Source organism: Psittacula echo (assembly GCF_963264785.1).
Source record: "Psittacula echo genome assembly, chromosome: 5".
NCBI classification, from domain to species: domain Eukaryota; kingdom Metazoa; phylum Chordata; class Aves; order Psittaciformes; family Psittacidae; genus Psittacula; species Psittacula echo.
In genome coordinates, this window is record NC_137739.1 from 1,068,699 (window position 1) to 1,084,018 (window position 15,320).

Genomic DNA, 15,320 nt, shown 5'->3' on the forward strand with positions numbered 1-15,320 from the left:
CTGACCTCCCCATGAGATGAGGTGAAACCACCGCAGTCCTGCACTCACTGCCAAGGGGTGTGAATGAAGCCGAGAGGATGGAGGTGCAGGTGCGGTGGTGATGGAGATGCTGCGGTTTCTCCTGTTGGGCAGTATCCCGAGGGCAAACCTTGCCCTGTGTGCCCATTACACCCAGTCCTGCAGCACCGGGGCTGCGGGCTTGTGCACTTATGGAGAGGATGGACAATAAATAAGGAGTCTTCTGGTGGCTGATACCATCCCATCACCCACTTTTGCAGGGCACTGAAGCTCAGTCTTACCTCTTTAAGAGGCAATATGTCTTGGCTGTCACTGAGTTTTTACTGGCACGCTTAACCTCTAACTAGGAAAAGACAAACAGGGTTTGGTATGTCAGCCCCGGGATGCTGCTGACCCCATGCTGACACCTCCTGCTTTCCCTTTCTCAGCTCTGATAGCGCTGTTTCTTTCCGTCCCAAGACACTTCCCATCTCAGGTGCGTAGCACGGCGGCACAGGCAGCGCTATGAGATACACACACTCAGTCCCAGTCAGGATTCAGCCCGCACAGAGGGGAGAGTTGTGTCCATCCCTCCAACATGCATGTGGATTCAGAGCTCTGCAGGCATTACATGTGCCCATCAGTGGTGAAAGGTGGGGGACGCTCCAGGGGCACTCCCGGAGCTGAGAGCCTGTGCCCCATTGAGGCTCCTGGAGCCGGCAGGCACTAGGGAACGGGCAGCGCTCGGTCGCTCTGGTTTCACATCCCAACCGCCACGGCCCAGTGGAAATTTTGCCTGCTTTGTGCATGCAGCTCACGGCTCGGTGCCCTCGGCTCCTGGCACCGGCGGCAGCGCTGTCCCCGCCAGAGACCGCGCGGCAGGAACATCCGTGGCATGGAAATGAAGGGGCTGAAGCCAGCCCTGTATCAATGGTGCCGGGAGAGGCGCAGCCCACGTGGGGCTCGAGTGACCCACCGGGACCACTGGAAATGCCTCCTCAAGGGGGGGTTGGTTAAAGCATCCCCAGGTATATCCATCCTCCTGAGGACACGGCGCTGGACCACGGCCCCCAACCCTCGCACCGACCGCAGCTCCCCGACTTGAGGTACAAGCTGAAAGGGAACTTACTGCGCTCAGCCGGGTCTCATTCTGTCCCCTGCGCCGGGCACCACCGAGCCTCTGCCAACTGACAGGCAGCTTAAATATTGCCAGAGGGTCGGGATTTGCCAGCGAAGCCGTTAGCGGTGTCCCAAGGAATGAGGAGGAATATCGACAGTCAAAGTTAAACTACTGGCCCGGAGTCCCTCTCTCGGTGTCCCGTGGCTCTGGTGAGGAGACGCGCGTTATTTTCACTCTCAGGGCTCACGGGTCAAACTCCACAGAGTGCCTTTCTCTTAAGCAATCTGCACAGCTAGAGAAGGGACAGGCAACAATAACCCAGCCACGCTGATGTCCTCCCGAGCTGACAGCCCGCGGCACGGGGGGGAGCTGACAGCGAGAGTGCCTGAGCCTCGCAGAGAGCAGAATCCACCCGTGGGATGGATGGGGTTTGTCACTTGTTCCCAGTTAATCCCAGCACGGGGCTGGAGGTTTTGGCTTCAGCATCATTGGTCTGAAAACCTCATAAACACCTACAGCCAACTCTTTACATTGACAATAGAAGCCAGTTTGTTAAATAGGGAAGGGCACCCCAGGGCCTATAATAACAGAAAGCAAACCCTTGGTGTCTGTGTTTTATCCCCTTGTTTCACTTTTGGCTTATAGTGCAGATGAACATAACTAAAGGTCTTTGAACCTTGTGATTGGAGATGCTTTCATTTGATCTGCTGGAACTTGGAAAACCCCGATTTCCCCAAATTGCGTTGGAATTTGGGGCTTCAGACCCAGCAACCAGGTGCCCTGTGCTGGCTCCCAGTCTGTGCCACTTTTTGCTGACTTCCAGCCCTTCCATTCTGGAGCTGACACCTCGGTTTGTCTCTTTGGCATCTTTTATGGCACCTGGAAAATCATTATGGATAGTGGCCCTTCGAACCATTATCAAGATACTCAGAGAGAGGGTTCAAAGTGGTTGCACTTTGGCTTGGAGATGCCCGCCTTGTGCTGTTTTACCCCAGCTACAGCAGCCCTCGTGCCTTCTCTGTGACTTTACTAAAGCTGCTCATTTCCTCTTTGAAGCCTTTTCCCCCCGTTTCTTGCAGGGAAGAGGGAAGCCCCTCGAATACTCCGAGGTTCGGGATGTAACCGGCATTGCCGGGTCACTGCTCACGCCTCTGGCAGAGGGGCGAAGCGGCACCCGCAGAGCCGGAGCCTGCATTCCCTGCCTGACCCCGGGCCGCTGCCTGACTTATTGTTTCCTTCCCAAGGACAGGCTTTCCTGTGCCGAGGATCCCGTGACCGGGGCTGACGCAGGGGCTCTGCTGAGCCGGGGCTGTGAGGGGAGTGCCAGGGCACTGATTCTGGGGAGAAATGACCTCATGTTTGCAGTTACCAAGAAGCAGCAAAGGCAGCGAGTGATGGGTGATGCTGGCTGGGACGGAGGCTCCCGGATCGGTTCTGCAATGGGCGGTGGGAGGTTTCACCTCTGCACCGGGCAGCTTGAGAGCAGCTCCAGTGCCTAAAGGGGCTACAAGAAACCTGGAGAGGGGCTTGGGACAAGGGCCTGTAGGGACAGGCCAAGGGGAATGGCTTTAACCTGCCAGAGGGGAGACTGAGATGAGCTCTTAGGCAGAAGCTCTTCCCTGTGAGGGTGCTGAGGCGCTGGCCCAGGGTGCCCAGAGAAGCTGTGGCTGCCCCATCCCTGGCAGTGTTCAAGGCCAGGTTGGACACAGGGGCTTGGAGCAAGCTGCTCCAGTGGAAGGGGTCCCTGCCCGTGGCAGGGGTTGGAGCTGGAGGAGCTTTAAGGTCCCTTCCAACACAAACCAGGCTGGGATTCCGTGATTATCCCCAAGGCTGCAGAAGAGCCAGGCTGGATGAGCCAGGAGCATCAGGAGGGGCCTGTGCACTGTGAATGCACATGTCCAGCAAGGGATTTCTGCCTGTCACGTCTCTGTTAGCTCTGCTCAGAGCTCTTTTACAGTTGCCGGTGCTGTGGCCTCCAGGGAGGACGGAGCAGCCTGCTGTAAACAAGCTAAACTACAACCAGCATAAGCCGATAGCAGCCGGCCCCTATCTGCTGTTAGCGTAAAGGAGATAAATCCCTCCAGGGGCATAAACCCAACCTCAGCCAGGAATTCCTTTGCAGAGGGAAACAACCACTCTCATCCACTCTCTCAATGCTTTCTTCTGAAGGCTGCAGGAATACTCCACGCTATGCTAAGAATGTGCTGCTCATACCCAACACATGAACCTGGCTGCTGGTGTGCACGCAGGGTTGGTTGCACTTGTGCTGTTGTTTCCCCTGTTCCCAGCCCAAGCCGAGCAAGGTCGGATCCTGCAGCTCCCTCCTGGAGGGCTGGGGATCAGCGGTCACAGCAGTGCATGGTGCAGGACTCCTCACGCCTTTACCTGTGGGCATCACACGAGCAGTGTCTGACACAACACCGAGGTCCATGCCATCAGGAGGCAGAAGGCAGTAGCTTTATTTCAGGAACAGCACATAGGCATGGGGGAGAGGCTGAACTGTGACTATACACAAGTCCCGTTATCAAATAATACAGCCACAAGTCAGAAGTTCTGGTTCTTTGAAAATATTCCCATAAAAATACCAAAGGGGTTGGAGTTCTACCCATCCTGGAAAGGTACAACACGTAGCAAACCCTATGTACAGCGCCTTCACCTTTGCGAGGGGAAGAACCTCGCGTGGTTTCGATACTGAATATGCTGTTAGAAAAATAAACCAAAATGAACTGAATGCAGTGTGCAGCATCCCAGACACGTGGAGCTGGGGCAGCGTTGCCCTGGCCCCGCTGTCAGGGCTGGCCAGCACTAGAAACTACCTGGCACTTCAAGCTGTATGAGCTGAGAACACTCGTGGCAATGCACTTCACTCCCTAGAGCAGGGCTTAAAACCAGACTGAAACCCCCAGATTTGATGGTTATCAGGTCCCCCGTAAGTAATGCACCAGCGCTCGAGCAGGGGCTGCAGGAGGAGCTCTGGCTCCGGCAATAGATGGGAGGAAGGTTCCCTATGCTACGGCTTCCACCAGGCAGGATGTTGGAGTGAGTGGGGTCTGAAAGGCAACGGATGCGGGTTGCACAGAGCGATGCCTCCCAGTGCGAATGCACTGGAGTGTGCTTGCTGCTGGAAAGCTCTGGGGGCACCGTGTCACCCCGAGGGGCATGCGCTGAGCAGGGGATGCTGCTTCCCTTCCATCCCAGGGACACCTCATCTAAACAACAAGCAGACACGGTTGGAAGGTTGGACCTGCACACTCTGACCCTGGGTACACTCAGCAGGAACAACTGACCATACGTGAAAGAGACTGTTGGGATTCCAGCCCTTGGGAGCAAATATAGGACAGGGATCTATTTCTCACTGGTCTCTGCCCCTGAGGCACCAAAATGCTCAGGGATTTGTGCCTCCTGGTGAGTTCCAATAAGCCTATAGTGCTGCTGCTAAACTCTTGGGATGATTCCAAGCCCTGCCAGTCTCTAGCACACCTTTAAGCAAAGCTGGTGGCCAGGAAGGACTCTGGGCTTCCCTTACTCCAGCACAGCTGGGCAGAACCAGAGTGGATCACATCTGGGACCACGCTGACCTGCCGGAAGGGTTCTGAAGGTTGTATTGCATCCCATTGCCATCGGCCAGCAAAGGCATGCTCTGGGAACATGAGATGGGGGGGGCTACCCAGGGGTGTCTAAATCCTGGAATAAGCTGGGAATGGAGGATGCCAGCGAAGCTCTTGTCAAGACCAGTGAGGTGCTCACCTTCATGTCCCCGTGCCTCACCCTTGCACCCATCCACCACCCCCTGTGGTGCCCTCACAGCATCCCGACTGCCCCGAGCCCTGGTCCGTGCTGTGCTGGGCAGGAGCTGGCGGCAGCAGCGTGTGTACAACCGGCCTCAACGGGAGCAAATTGCACTTGGTTGGCAACGAACGACGCAGCTCATGGGATGCTGCCCATCACCAGGCCAGGGGAGACGTCATCCGGGGGCTGCGCTGGCTCTCGCCGACCTGCACATCACTGAGTGCCCGCTGCAGAGAGAGCAGAGAGAGGAGATGGGCACGGGCCAGGGATGTCCTGGCTTAATTCTACCCCTGCTTCCCACTGAACAAGTGGTGTGGTTTAAGGCTGAACCCAGGACAAGAAGTCAGTGCAAGTGTCTGCTTTGTGGAGCTCTGCCCCAGCCTTCGTTAACCAAGAAGGCTGGACCACGACAATCTGCTTGACTCTCCATGGGGCTGGTGACCATCAACCCTCCCGCACCCACCAACCAACCTGTACATTGAAACCTGGCACTTTACAGACACAAAGCCCTCATCTGGCTCCCACAGCTCACGTGCAGGTAAAACACTGACGTTGAACAGGAACCCTCTCGCCGGCTGCCTTTGCAAGTGGAACTCACCTCAAACTTGCTCATGAATTCTGCAAAAATGCCAAAGAAAGCCTCAGAAGTTGTCATTTTCGAGTCCTCCCCGAAGAAGGACAGCACCTTGCTGAATTCCTCCATGGCCTTGTGCTGCAGGTCGTCCAGGGATCGCATGGCAGGCTGGGCACTCTCCAGGAAGGACTGAGGGAAGCGGCTTAAGGACAAACAGCCTGGTACAGGTCAGGGTCACTTCTGCTTATCAAGTGGCTGGGTTTCATCTTGGGTCTAAGAAAGGAGCTGCTACAGATGCTGGCTGCGAAGGGAGCCCACTGGCACACTCAGCTTCCCCAGCAGTGCTTATAGAACCTTAGGTTTGGGTTGGAAGGGACCTTAAAGCTCATCCAGTTCCAACCCCTGCCACAGGCAGGGACCCCTTCCACTGGAGCAGCTTGCTCCAAGCCCTTGTGTCCAACCTGGCCTTGAACACTGCCAGGGATGGGGCAGCCACAGCTCCTCTGGGCCAGTGTGCAAGGATGAACAGCTCAGCAAGCTTGCTGGCCTTGTGGCACTGGGTTTGCCCTGCAGAGGCAGGGGAGGCAGTGACCATCACCAAAGCTGTTTCCCACACCAAGAGTGAGTGGAGAGGAAAGATTCACTGAGTGCTGAGATGATGCTTTCCTATAGCCAGACACAGTCCCGCTCCTGCCCAAGGGGCACAAAGACACAGAATGGTTTCACTGGAGGCAGTGAAGTCACCTCAGTGATGTGTCCCATTCACAGAAGGATACGGCCATCACAACAGCAAACCTGTCCTCTGCGGTAGCTGGCATGTTGTGACAGGCCATCTGTATGTCACTGACAGTGGTGTGCAGGTCCTTTAGGTCAGCTGTGAGTGTTCTCTGATTCACTGCATGAGAAGAGAGGGGCCAGGGTTAGGAGGCTCAGGGCTGGCTTCCTGCAGCACGGTGAGAGCCATGGGTGGCACAAGGCCTGACACTGGGTATAAAGGGGCAGGAGTTTGGGCAGCAGTGAGCCTTCAGTGGCAGGGTAGCTGGGGCAGATACAAAATCCAGCTGGAAAGCTCCAGGGTCAGACTTCCAAGTGGGAATTTACATCCCCAGGCCTGCATTTCCTCCTTTATTTACCCGCTGTGGCACTAATTCCCAAGGGAATTGCTCACAGACAGCAGGGGATGGTGTACAAGGAGGATGCAGCCTCTGCTCTGCGTGCAGCCAGCCTGCTGTGACAACACATCAGTGGATGGTGATCCCATCCCATAGATTCCCAGCATCTATGTGACTTCTCTCCATGGCAGGCAGGGAAGCTGGTCGATCCTCAGCAGCGCCATAGCTGTCCCCTGACGGTGAACCCAGCACACGAGGGTGCTGTGTGCTCTGTACCACCCGCAGCAATAGCGCTGGCACCCGCGCTGGGGATGGAAGGAGGCAGGGGCTGGGTGGAGCAGAGCAGCTCCCGGCCCTTCCCTCTGCTGCACGGACACCTCTGGACTTGGGAACCGCTGCTCCAGGTCAGGAGGCTCAGGTCAGGGCACAGAGCACTGCTGAGGCCATGTGCGGCAGCACGGGATGGATGGGACCTCCCCTGTCACTGAGCTCATCCCTTCCTAACCCCATCCTCTCACTCAGGACCGTTCCTCACTCATTTCGCTGCCATCCTGCTCATGCCAATGCTGTGCAGCTCACAACTGATTCCCGTCCCAAACGGAACCAAGACACAGAGCTCACAGATGCTTTTGTCCCTTTACCTTTGGCAGCGAGCGGCACTGTGGGAAGATCCTTGGCAAAGCCCAGGAGCTCTGGGAAGTGTTGGCTGAGTGACTTGGCAAGGATGTGCAGGAAGGTGGATTTCCCATCAACGGTCTTGGTTGTGTTCAGCTGCAGCAAAGCAAAACAGGTCAGGAGGTCCCTATGCAGAGGAGAGTGGGGTTTGCCATGCGCTCAGTGTGTCGGTCACCGGACACACAGGGGCTCCTCTGTTCTCTCAGCTCACCCCGTGTTCACGTGCATGGCGATACCAGCCATGATATGTGGATTAATGGTTAAATAGGACATTTAATGTTTAGACAGCACGTTACACCCAGACGAGTGGTGTCGAGGTGCTAATCGATGCTCTCACCCCATCCTCCACAGCAGCCCACGTGGGATGAAGACCTTTGGTTTCTCCAACCCCACAGCCTCTCAGCCAGCACAGATCTCAGGCCCCAGCACATTGAAGCATCAGAGCTCTGGTACAGGCTCTCTGAAGCATCAGTCGGGGACCCTTGCACAGGGACAGGCACTTGGAGCTCCCAGCATTGGTGCCTCCTATACAGAACGGGCACGCATTGTCCTACCTCAGTGAGAAAGTTGATTTTGAAGCCCGTGGTTTTGCTGGTCCTGGGCTGCCCGTTGTTCAGGTAGTTCCCCATCGCCAGCACGAACTGCAGGGAGAAACCCCAGTGAGAGACTGGCCAGTGGCCTCCAGCACTTACATTGTCCCTTCTCCTTCTGGGTTAGAGACCTACAAGTGATGTGGTACGGGCAGAGCTAAGAAGCCACCCTCTGCCTTTAGGGCCTCTTCTGTGCCAGGTCACTCCCGCTAAGGGACCCCTAGATGCGTTCATAGAGCATCAGTAATAAAACATTACCAGTTCATTCAATGGGTTAGATTGGGCAGATGGATACATGTAAAGGCAGAACTCCTGCTGGTTCTGTACACACAGACAAGTGCCAAAGCTCTCCTCTCCCAAAGCCTTTTGTGACTTTTATCTGTAAGGGGGTATTTCAAAGGGAACAGTGACCAGCAGAGCCGGCTTTCCCCTCCACAATGCTCCGATTCCTTCTGCTGCAGCTTTGCAGCCTTGGAGGCACATCGGGACCCCAAAGTGGGCTCAGCCGAGTCCCAGCATCCCTCCTGGGGCCTGGTGAGGAGCAGGGACCTCAGGACCATCGGGGTTTCAGGCTGGGGCTCTCTGTTCACCTTCCATTAATGTGCAACCAGCCATTGCCCCCTGTTGACTTGGTGTTGGGGGTTACTGCCCAGGTGCCACTAAGGAGGTTCGTTTGCCATCTGGAAATGCCTTTGTCACATTTTGACCTCATTTATCCCACCTGCTGCTTTTAAACCCCCATTGAACATCAGTGTGGGGCAGCTGATGTCAGTGGGGTCAAGGAGCCCTGCAGCAGCATCTGTTCTCTCCTGCAAGCTGCTCAAGCTGCACCCGGAGAGGTGAAGGGCACAGCGCTGGGACTGGAGCTGTGCCTGCGATGCCCAGGCTCCTGCAGGCATTCCCATGGACACGGGTGGCTGATAGCAGCAGGAAGGACTGTGCTGACCTCCAGGATCTTGGCCAGCTTCTTGCTGCTCTTCAGCTCCAGAGAGGCCTTGCAGATGCACTCGTAGCTCGCCTTGATCTCCTCTGTCTTCTCCTGCAGAGTGGTCTTAAAGTGCAGGCTGCGCAGGCGGATCTTGTACTCTGGGACTGACAGCATCTGGGATCAAAAGGAGGGGAGAGTTACCACTGTCCCCATCAGCCTTAACCCTCCTCTATGGTGTTTTTCCTGGGATATTTCCCTGTACATGGGAGCAGCATGCACAGGCAACCACATGGAGCAGCCTGACAGCGGCTGGAACTCGCAGGGCACAGCCAGGTTGCTGCCACAGGATGGGGACATTTCATGCCAATATTCACAAGTGACTGTCACCAGGAGCTGGGCAAAGTCATTCCTGTCACAGAGCAAACATCAAGGGATGCTTCGGCTGTGGGAGCTGCTGGATGCCTCAGCCTGAGCATCAGTGCCGAGTGGTCCCTGTGACCGGTGCCACCAGCTCCTCCCATCCCACAGCATGCAGGAGCATCCTGCTGATTGCTCTGTGCTTTCCTTCCCTCCAGCTCCAGAGGGACATCCCTGGAGCACAGCCCTGCCCGCAGGTACCTGCAGCACAAACTGGTCGGGCTCACTCAGCTTCCCAGGGTTCTCCTTGTAGCTCTGGAAGCGCTGGACTTCCTCCCCATCTGGCGCATACAGCAGGAGCTGCTTGATGTGGGAAGGCTCCAGCCGGTCCGTCTCCATCGTCATGAGGATCTGGCGCAGCTCCATGTGCGAGAGCTTGAGGTGGGCTATGAGGATGGCTGTGGGAAGGGAGGGTTGTCACTTGGAGGGGAGGAGGACAGGACCCCGGTGGGGTCGGCTGTGCTGCGGACATGGGGCCAGGAGGGGATGCTCAAGGTGTGAGTGGTGTGGACCGCTCCATGCGCTCGCACTGGCACAGGGTAAGCCCTAGGGAGAAGAAGGGCTTACCACTCCCCAGGGCCCTGCAGAGGCTGCATGGGGACCCCAAGGGGTCACTCTGGTCCTGCAGACCCCCCCCAGGGCATTGCATCCTGTGCATGCACATCCCCAATGCATCGGGCTGGGTTGCAATGGAAGCCACCCCCAGCGTCTCCTCCTCTCCCACATCCCTCATGGACAGGAGACCTGGGTCTCACAGGGTCCCACCAAGCCCTTCCATGCTCCTTCCTATCAGAAGCACACCGTGGAGAAGCAGCACTGTCCCTTGCACACCCTCACTGCCCCATGGGACCATGCAGGCTCTGTCCCTCTGCCCCCCGAGGCCAATGAGCCACATCCCATCTCCATCCCTTGTTGCAAATGCTGCTTCTTCCTCCTGCCCAGGGCTGAGCCCAGCCTGGAGGCCGTGGAAAGAGCCCAGAGCAGCAGAGCTGTGCTGGGATTGTGCCCATGGGATTGTGCTCATGTGGCCTCCTTCTTTTTACCTTTCCAGTTCTCTACATCCCCGGCCCCATCTCTGGGCCCGTTTTGGGCTGGGTTCACCCTGATCTTTACTCACATGTGTTGTAGGCCTTTTTGTGGGACAAAATCTCAACCACGTCTTTCTTTTTAAAGTTTTCAGGCATGAGAGTTGGCTCTGGAAGAGAAACTGAGAGATTTAATCATGGGTAAGGACAGGCTCAGCCGGCTCCAGCGGGAAGAAAACTGTCCTGAAAACAGGGAAACCATGAGTGACACAACGGATGCTTTGCACACAGCAATGGCTCCGGGAATCCTTGAATTCAGCGATTCAAAGATCTCCTCAATGGAGGACTCAGTTGGAGCTGAAAAAGGCAAAACGAGAGGTGAGACACACAGAAAACCCCAGACTGCCCAGAAACAGCCCCAAAATGAGGCACCCCATTTCATCCCACTTCCACAGCCAGTCCCAGCTCTATCTGCCCATTCTGGCTTAGCTCTGCCCATGCTGCCATCACGTATCTTTTCCCTTGCAGCAGAGCTCAGCCATCCCATTGCATTTTGCTTTTCCCAGTGTAAATGAGGCCACGCTGCCCCATGGATCCCGTTGGGAATACTGTGGGGGACAGGAGCTCTCTGCTTGCACCCTGAATGCCTCAGTCCTTGGGTCTGCAGGAGACCCCTATCCAAGAGCAAGAGGGGAGATGTGCGGTACCTGTGGACCCCATGCATAGGTCTTGTGGGGAGCTAGCATATTACATAGGTCAAATAGAAGTGGTGTTTGTGATGCTCTTTATGGACACAGAAATGTTCTCGTGGCTTTCTCAGGGCCGAGTTCCCAAAGCTCCAATTCCCTCCTCAACTGCAGCCATTCCCGCAGGGCCCTGCACGGCGCTGTCTGTCCCCACTGCCTGGCCCACGGCAAGCAGAGGCTGTGCACAGCTCATTACTACATGGGGCAGCTTTGAGCTTCTGCTGGGGTGTGGGGCCACTCCAATGGCACTGGCGCTGTGAGAGCCAGGAAGCAGCAAAGGGAGAGAAACTCCAGGTGAGTTTCCTGCTCCAACCAACTGAAACGTGGGGAGAACACAGGGAACAGCAGCCAGGGAAATTAAGGGAGATGCAGAAACAATCTCCCCCTTAATGACCTGCTGAGCCACAAGATGCTGAGCATGAGCAAAGGCTGCGCTGGGCGATGCTGGAACCAGACACTGCCCCTCTGCCCCCCAGTTCCTCCCAGCGCCCCGGTCTCTGGCCAGAACCAGGACCTGTTCTGGGGCTCAGGTACTTACTTGTAGGCTTCTGCGTCCCGAAGTGCAGCTCCAGGTCGAGGTATTTGACCATGTCACTGAGCTTGTCGTAATCTGAGTCCTCCCCGAGCTGCAGGAGGAGGGAGAGTCAGGAGCCACAGGGACACCCGGCACTGCCCAGTGGCGCCCAGTGGCCACCTTCCCTCCGCCCCAGCTGCGCTCCATGTCCCGAAGGGAACCAGGCCAGGTTGGTGGCACTGCCCCGTAACTGGAGACTCGGCCATCGCAAACCCTGGGCAGAAACCAGGGCCTGGTGAACCGGTCACCTCCATGGAGGTGGCTTCCGCAGGAGTCACCAAAGCCAAGTGGTGGGACTCGATCTTCTCTCAGGAGAGAGGAATAAACCTGGAGGTGCACCCCAGGAGCGTTCCCTTGCGGCTGCAGCCTGCGGGATCATTCAGCTTTAACAGAACCCACAGAGCCCTCCCTGCTGCTCCTCCCTTGGGACATCATCACCACAGTTGGGTCCAAACAATTCCAATGTTGAGAAGAAACAGCATCAGGGAACGTTTGTGTTGGAAGGGACCTTAAAGCTCCTCCAGCTCCAACCCCTGCCACGGGCAGGGACACCTTCCACTGGAGCAGCTTGCTCCAAGCCCCTGTGTCCAACCTGGCCTTGAACACTGCCAGGGATGGGGCAGCCACAGCTTCTCTGGGCACCCTGGGCCAGCGCCTCAGCACCCTCACAGGGAAGAGCTTCTGCCTAAGAGCTCATCTCAGTCTCCCCTCTGGCAGGTTAAAGCCATTCCCCTTGGCCTGTCCTTAATACAAGATTTTCTGTAATGTTGCATCTTCAGAGCTCATTCCCACGGCCCAGGTTTTGAATGTGTGGCCCAACAAGGGGTTAGGACATCGTGCCCCAATCCTGGCAGTGTTCAAGTCCAGGTTGGACACAGGGGCTTGGAGCAAGCTGCTCTAGTGGAAGGGGTCCCTGCCTGTGGCAGGGGTTGGAACTGGATGAGCTTCAAGGTCCCTTGTCCCCAAACCATTCCCTGATTCCATGCTCTGGGCAGTGCTCAGGGATGCTCCCGATGACCTGCACAGCCGCCGCACAGGAGCCCTTCCCCATCGCACAAGGACCCTCACCCCGTAACCCCCTCTCCATGTCCATACCTGCCCCCAGATGGTTCCTTCTGAGTTCTCGACCTGCTCCCACCGCAGCCTCTTGACGCTCATGTGGTTGGACTCGCTGCGGCGGTGCAGGAGCCCGCGGTGCAGGGGGGGGGCACAGGGCACCGGGGGGGGTGGCGGCGGTGGCGGGGGGGGCGGGATGGGCTGCAGGTGGCTCAGCAGGGACTTGGGGGCCGGTGCCGGCACCGTCTTTGTGGCCTCGGCCTTGGTGGGGACAGCCTGGGGGTCATGGAACTGCAGGGGGGGCGGCGGAGGGGGGGGGCTGAGCGGTGGGGGGGGGATCTGGTCCGACAGCGTGGAGTAGGTGAGGGAGCTGCCCTCGTCGCTGCTGCTGATGTACTCGCTGCTGCTGGCGTCGTTGGTGACGTAGCTGCCCTGGTCATCGTGGAAACTCATCTGGTGATGGAGAGAGCAGAGGATGAAGGTGGGACCTCGTCTGGGCCCTGCCCTATGCTGTGCATCCCTCCCTCTGCCATCCACAGAGCCCCATAGGCTGCGCATCCTGCACTGTCCCAGTGCAGGCTGCTCATGGGTGGCTCCACAAGCAGGGCAAAACCCACCACCGAACCACCCCTGCGCCACGCTCACCTCCTCGTAGTCATTCTCAGGGGTGAGGAAATCATCCACGATGGTGACCCGGTGCCCCAGCTGCTCACTGAGGGCATCCAGGAAGCGGTCGGTGTCGCGGCTGCGCGGGGGCCTGGAGAAGGTGAAGAGCTTCTTCCGTCGCGACAGAGGGCTGGGCGCGTAGTCCCGGTGCCGGGGCGATGGGGCCGGGCTGCTGTCGAGGCTGACGTAGGGGTTGGACTCGGTGCTGCTCGGGGAGGCCACGCTGCTGTGCAGGCGGTAATAGCACTGCTGGGATGACACCGGGTCGCTGGGCCAGGAGATCACCGACTTGCGAGAACCTGCGGGGCAGAGCGGTGCTGAGGGGTGCTGCAGGTGCAGCTCTGCGGGAGCTCACGCGTGGCACCATCGCTGCTTCATTACAGCACAGCAGCAAGGGGAAGCTGCAAGCCACCATTGCTGAGCCCCCCAGCACTGCCTGTCTCCATAGAATCATAGAATAGTTAGGGTTGGAAAGCACCTTAAGATCATCCAGTTCCAACCCCCCTGCCATGGGCAGGGACACCTCACACTAAACCACGGCACCCAAGGCCTCATCCAACCTGGCCTTGAACACCGCTAGGGATGGAGCATTCACAACCTCCCTGGGCAACCCATTCCAGTGCCTCACCACCCTCTCAGTAAAGAATTTCTTCCTTAGATCCAATCTAAACTTCCCCTGTTTCAGTTTGAACCCGTTACCCCTTGTCCTGTCACTACAGTCCCTGATGGAGAGTCCATCCCCAGCATCCTTGTAGGCCCCCTTCAGATACTGGAAGGCTGCTCTGAGGTCTCCACGCAGCCTTCTCTTCTCCAGGCTGAACAGCCCCAACTTTCTCAGCCTGTCTTCATACAGGAGGTGCTCCAGCCCCTGATCATCCTCGTGGCCTCCTCTGGACTTGTTCCAACAGTTCCATGTCCTTTTGATGTTGAGGACACCAGAACTGCACACAATGCTCCAAGGGAGGTCTCACGAGAGCAGAGTAGAGGGGCAGGATCACCTCCTTCGACCTGCTGGTCACGCTCCTGATGCTTACCTGTAGCCCGTGGCAGCTCCGAGGCAGGAGGTGATGCTCTGTGCAGGGCAGTGCTCCCCATCTTGCCAGCAAAGCTGCTGAGCAGGCGGTTTTCCAGCTCGGCATAGACGGCCGACATCTGCAAACCAGGCAAAGAGCTGCTGTTGATGCCTGAATCAATACAGGGCTTGTGGAGACCCCAGAGACCTGCGATGGGGACAGGACAGCCACAGCAGACCCGCAGCTCTTTAATAGAGAGCTTCACCCAGCCCAAGGCTATTCCTGGGGGAGCCTCACAAGGCAGCCGGAGGGTGCTGACAGACACCAGTTAAAGCTGTCCAATTGCCCAGGGAAGTGATCTCAGCGGTGAGCTCTGAGGCAGGGATGCCACAGCCACCGGCAGGTATTTACATGGGCACATCCTTTCCCATTCCCTTTTCTCTGCTTTCCTGCATTAGCACTAAAGGGGTCAAAGTGCTGATGCTGGGAACGTGACGGTCCCGCACAGGTCGGCCAAGGGCATCGCACCATTTTGGGGTTGGGTGTCTCCGGCAGGGATGTGCCATCTCCAGCCTGTCTCTCCCCAGGGATCAGCCGAACCGGGACCTCCACGGTGTCGCTCTGGCCTGCGGGGAAGGGAAGGAAGAGACAAACCAGTCAGGGACCCCCCTCTGCCTGTGTCCCCTGGCACCCCTCACCCTTCAAGGTTCCCCCATCTCCTGCTGGGACCCAGCACATGGTGAAGCACCCAGAGCTGCCGGGTCTGGGGATCCCAAGGGATTGCTGCAGGGCAGCTGATGGCCCCGTGCATGGGCTGTGTGAAACAGGGAATGTCTTACTGCAGCTCCCCTGGGTGGCAGCAGGAGTCACCCGGCAGTGAAGCACCATGTGTGCTAGAAAACAAGTGTGATCGAGCAGAAGTCCTCCTGTGCCTTGCCCTTCACCTCTATTATTCACTTTCTTCCTCTCTAAAATGAAGATATTATTCATCTCTCAGTCCACCCAACTGGTAGGTTTGGGAGGTGCCTGTAAATCCCC

At 57.3% G+C, this 15,320-nt stretch overlaps 1 protein-coding gene across 1 annotated transcript in view; it reads right to left on the reverse strand.

The window, feature by feature from the left end:
* Positions 1-5,061: 5,061 nt before the first annotated feature.
* Positions 5,062-15,320, reverse strand: part of GRID2IP (Grid2 interacting protein) — a gene marked incomplete at both ends in the record, with an annotated part of 31,495 nt that continues 21,236 nt past the window's right edge. The window contains 13 exons of the mRNA XM_080619376.1: positions 5,062-5,133; positions 5,505-5,669; positions 6,257-6,375; positions 7,234-7,363; positions 7,822-7,908; positions 8,804-8,959; positions 9,404-9,600; positions 10,320-10,409; positions 11,512-11,599; positions 12,643-13,056; positions 13,249-13,568; positions 14,304-14,421; positions 14,811-14,908. Of these exons, the coding sequence (XP_080475502.1) occupies positions 5,062-5,133; positions 5,505-5,669; positions 6,257-6,375; positions 7,234-7,363; positions 7,822-7,908; positions 8,804-8,959; positions 9,404-9,600; positions 10,320-10,409; positions 11,512-11,599; positions 12,643-13,056; positions 13,249-13,568; positions 14,304-14,421; positions 14,811-14,908 (2,054 nt within the window). The remainder of the gene's footprint in view (positions 5,134-5,504; positions 5,670-6,256; positions 6,376-7,233; positions 7,364-7,821; positions 7,909-8,803; positions 8,960-9,403; positions 9,601-10,319; positions 10,410-11,511; positions 11,600-12,642; positions 13,057-13,248; positions 13,569-14,303; positions 14,422-14,810; positions 14,909-15,320) is intronic.